The following is a 3,848-nucleotide window of genomic DNA, read 5'->3' as shown; positions in this document are numbered from 1 at the left end:
GAAACGCCTCAGGCCTGAGGGCTCTCCTCAGTTTATCCAACTGACAGAGACGGAAAACAAACGGCTCAACGCGTTGGTCGAGGATCCTTGGGCAGACCATGAAGCGCTCAATGCCCAAGATCCGCCCATCAAGCAACACGACCTTCAGTCAAGAGGGTTGAGTGGGATGACAAGGCGCAACTTTGGAATATAAAGTTGACGCAGCGACGAGGCCCTCTGACTCCAAAGATCGACATCGAGTTCCGGGCTGAGTATGTTTACCTTGCTGCGGGCGTACTCACCAAGCCTCAAATCCCGGACATTCCTGGTCTGCTCTCATTTTCCGGGTCCATCTTTCATACTGCACGCTGGGACTACAAGGTCTCTGAAGGCTCTCCAATAAACCAAAGTTTGGATGGCCTCAGGAACAAGAAAGTTGGTATTGTCGGTACTGCTGCAACTGCAGTTGGAGTTATTCCCCAAGTTGCCAAGTACGCTGGGGAACTCTACGTCTTCCAGAGAACACCAGCCTGCGTCAATCCCCGTGACCAGCATCCAACGGATTCCGTCGACTTTGAGAAGACGGTCGCCACGGGAAGTGGATGGCAGTTTAAGAGGCAGACCAACTTTGCCACGTTCGTCAACAACGCCGCCGAGCCTGGAACAGCCAACTTGGTTGGGGATGCCTGGACGACTATGCCAGGCTACTCTGCTGTTGTCGGGTCGCCCAATTATGGTATTGTTGACCCTGCCCCTGAGAATCTTGCACAGCACGTCACCAACTTCCACGCCCTTGATCTGCCACACATGGAGGACGTTCGTGCCAGAGTCGAGAACATTGTTCAAGATGACGACACCGCTGAAAAGCTCAAACCTTGGTATCCATCGTGGTGCAAGCGACCGACGTTCAGCGACGCATATCTACAGGTTTTCAACCAGCCGAATGTTCATCTGGTCGATACAGATGGCCGAGGTCCATCCAGGGCAACCGAAAAGGGTCTCGCCGTTGGCGATAAAGAGTATCCCCTCGACATCATCATTTTTGGTACCGGATATAAGACTCTAGCTTCTAGTCTGGGGAGTCCTACGTCGAGAACTGGCGTTTCCATCATCGGTCGTGAGCGACTCCCCCTAGACGACAAATGGCAGGCCAACGGCCCCGCTACGTTACATGGATATGCCACCAACAGATTCCCCAACCTCTTCTTTTCAAGCTCTAACCAGGCAACCCAGACGGGAAACAACGTCTTCATGCTCGGTCTCATCGCCGATCACATCAGGTACATGATAACCCAGGCCCAAGAGCGAGTCGGACCCGGTCAACGTCCCATCATCGAGGTAACTAGCCGGGCTGAGCAGGCTCATACAGACGAGATTCTGAAACGAGCTCCGTACTACTCAGCTTTGGCAGGTTGCACGCCGGGCTACTTTAACGGACATGGAGAAGCATCTAGGGTTACGGATCCTGACGAGAAGAGAAAGAGGGCCAAAGCCAGCGCCTGGGGTGAAGGAACGCAATCGTTCATGAATTACATTGAGGGATGGCGTAATGAAGGCTCACTCGATGGTCTGATGATCACGCCAGCCGTGAATTCGTCCGGCAAGGGTGGGCTTCTTTCCAAGCTTTGATGATATATATATAGCTTTGAGAGAAATAAATCTCTTGATACATTACCAAATTTCATTTCCACGCAACTGCCTTTTCAAGGCCATTAATTCTCGATACTTCTTTAGTGACAGCCACACCCTTTCGCCTTTTCATGCCGCATCCCACATCCATATAGTCTTGGATTATGACCAACGTGATTGGCCTACCCTCTGTCAGCATTGTCAGAAGCCGTACATTCATTAGCGAGGTGTCCAACCTCAGAGTCGAGTTTGCTGCCTACATAATAAAGCCCTTTCTTACCTTGATAAGTATAAGCATCCACGGTATCTGAAGCCCCTCGTGACTAGGATCTGAGGAAACATCAGGATACTGACCCCGCCGTGGGCTGCAATATCCCCGCATCAGATCATTGACGTGCATTATGGTGTAACGCTATCGCGCAATCAAGGAAACTTGTTGATTTGTAACTCCTAGATAGCTATCTATGAATGCGGTTAAGTCGAGTTCGAGTTTGCAGATAAACCTTGTTCGTCGCCATTTCGAGAGGATGCAATGCATACGATCTTGTGGCTCAGTAAACCCATCAAGAACCAGGCTTCAACTATGACAAAAAAATACATTGTCAACACATCATAGCATCATGACCCAATGCTAACATAGTCGTTTTCTTTTAGCCTTCTCCTGCCTGCAGTAGAAAAGTCATACCTAGCTGCATCATCATGAAAGGTTAAACCTCTCATGGAGTATTTAACTGCTCTTACCGCCGTACGAGAAACAAGACAACTGTTCCTTTCCGCCTTAAGACATGCAATGCATACAGCCTTGTCAGACGCCCTCGTTCCTTACTCTCTACTTCAACCGACAGAACTCTGAGATGGAGACGCGCTTGAACGGTGGCTTCAATTAATTCAGAAAGCTCCTTTTCTGCAATCGACCCGCCTCCATGCCGTTCATATCTGTCTTCTCCTACCAGCTGTCAAGTTCCCAAACAAAACCTATCTTTTCTGTCACCTACCCTAGGCAAGATAAGTTCTACCCGGAAGGCTTCCCGCAGTAGATCTTATTGCGAGGGACTAGATGCAAATTTCTCTAGCATTTATATTATTCATAGATAGAAATCGAGATTATTTCGTAATACGCTATATTTCATTTATTTAACGCTATTGCTTCTAAAGAAATAAAAATTCAAGAGACTCTCTATTAGAGCTCGCCATATTAGTATCTCCCTATTATATACCTAAATCCTCTTGCTTAATCTCGTGCTCTTCCTTAAAGATACTCCAGGCATTATAAACATCTAAAATATAAGATAAGTTAGAAATATTAGGGATTTTACTTGCCCGCTCTATAAACTATAAAGTAAACCCTTTAGAAATATATTACTCTAAAATATTATTTAATAGAGGCTTAAAAATAAGATTAATAATTTATAGGGGTATTTATACTAATATAGTAATAGCATAGCTATATACTAAGGTTATTAGTCTCCTATGCTATAATAAGGTACCCCGCCGCTAGTAATATAGCTATATTATAATAAGGCGGGTTAATAGTATTAAAAGTTATAGAGGATAAATAAATATTAATCCCTTACGCGAGGATAAAAAAGTTATAGCTATAAAGATAACGTACATGATAAGCATGCCGGACAGACAAGTATGCCGGACAAAAATCCCTCATCCTACATCCTCTCTATTTAATCAATTAATTCTCAACCACCCAGTATATCACAGGCAAATAATGAGGCTAGAATCCTTCTTGCCCTTCAAGCCTATCGAAATAACCCAAAAATAAGTCTCCGACGCGCTGCAGAGCTCTATAAAGTCCATCATAATACTCTCTTTGATCGAGAGAATAGCATTACTGCGCGCTGTGATTGGATCCCTAAGTCACGCAAGCTATCCGATCTAGAGGAATAGATCATTATTTAGTTCATTCTCGACCTAGATTCGCGAGGATTTCCCCCCCGGCTGCGTAGTATAAAAGAAATGGCTAATTAATTACTTGCTGACCGCGACGCACTACTAGTCGGCGTGCGCTAGGCTTTAAACTTCGTTAAGCGATACCTAGAGCTTAAGACGCATTTTTTTTAGAGATATAATTACTAGAGAGCTAAGTGCGAAGACCTAATCGTTATATGTAATTAGTTTATGGTTGTGGTGAATATAATCGCAAAGTATGGTATCTGATTAGATGATATCTATAACGTTGATGAGACTAGCTTTATAATAGGTATAATTCAGAGCGAAATAGTCGTCAT

General features: G+C 45.1%; 1 protein-coding gene across 1 annotated transcript; it reads left to right on the top strand.

The window, feature by feature from the left end:
• Positions 1-216: 216 nt before the first annotated feature.
• Positions 217-1,608, top strand: LRP88_02267 (flavin-containing monooxygenase; the record flags this gene model as incomplete). Its single annotated transcript, XM_083238934.1, has 1 exon — positions 217-1,608. The coding sequence occupies one exon, from the start codon at positions 217-219 to the stop codon at positions 1,606-1,608; it is 1,392 nt and encodes a 463-aa protein (XP_083105529.1).
• Positions 1,609-3,848: the final 2,240 nt, after the last annotated feature.

This window comes from Fusarium phalaenopsidis (assembly GCF_050370095.1).
Source record: "Fusarium phalaenopsidis strain FUZ10S chromosome Unknown contig_32284, whole genome shotgun sequence".
NCBI lineage: Eukaryota > Fungi > Ascomycota > Sordariomycetes > Hypocreales > Nectriaceae > Fusarium > Fusarium phalaenopsidis.
Note: the sequence above shows the minus strand (reverse complement) of the source record. Positions and strands in the feature narration are given on the sequence as shown.